The following is a 521-nucleotide window of genomic DNA, read 5'->3' on the forward strand; positions in this document are numbered from 1 at the left end:
GGGGCCGGGGGGGGGGCGGGGGGGAGAGCGCGGGCCGCGAGGGGGGGGGGGGGGACGATGACACCAGGGCATTACCCCCCCCGCAATGGGACCACGGAAGGTAACCCCATCAGAAGGACCCATCCGTAGTGAGGAGAGACGTGGCACGACCCTATAGGAGATCCACCACCCGCCCCTCCCCATCCCAGTTCTCCCAGTCCCTCCCAGTCTCCCATGGGAGACAAGGACCCCACTTGGCACCTCCCCGTCCCCGTGTCCTCGGGGTCTTTGTCCCCACCAGGGTTATAAAGGGAGCGGTGGCACCCAAAGGGGACTGCAGCCATGGCCTTGTCCTTGTGCCCATGGGTAGCCCTGGTGGTCCTGGTGGTCCTGGTCCAGGGGGGGCTCGGAACTGCCTTCACCAAGGTGATCTCCGTGGAAAATGGGGGGCCCTGGGGGGACTGGGGCGACGCTGAGTTCTGTCCTGACAACACCTACGCTACCGGCTTCCAGCTGAAGGTGGGTCCAGGTTGGGGGGACGG

The 521-nt window shown here is 66.8% G+C and overlaps 1 protein-coding gene across 1 annotated transcript in view; it reads left to right on the top strand.

Annotated features, from left to right (window-relative positions):
• Positions 1-57: 57 nt before the first annotated feature.
• The window catches only part of LOC104834307 (proteasome subunit beta type-6-like), a 22,742-nt gene continuing 22,278 nt past the window's right edge, over positions 58-521 (top strand). The window contains exons 1-2 of the mRNA XM_010571496.1: positions 58-100; positions 350-498. Coding sequence (XP_010569798.1) covers positions 58-100; positions 350-498 — 192 coding nt within the window. The remainder of the gene's footprint in view (positions 101-349; positions 499-521) is intronic.

The sequence above is a fragment of the Haliaeetus leucocephalus genome, unplaced genomic scaffold, assembly GCF_000737465.1.
Source record: "Haliaeetus leucocephalus isolate CR32 unplaced genomic scaffold, Haliaeetus_leucocephalus-4.0 Scaffold333, whole genome shotgun sequence".
NCBI classification, from domain to species: domain Eukaryota; kingdom Metazoa; phylum Chordata; class Aves; order Accipitriformes; family Accipitridae; genus Haliaeetus; species Haliaeetus leucocephalus.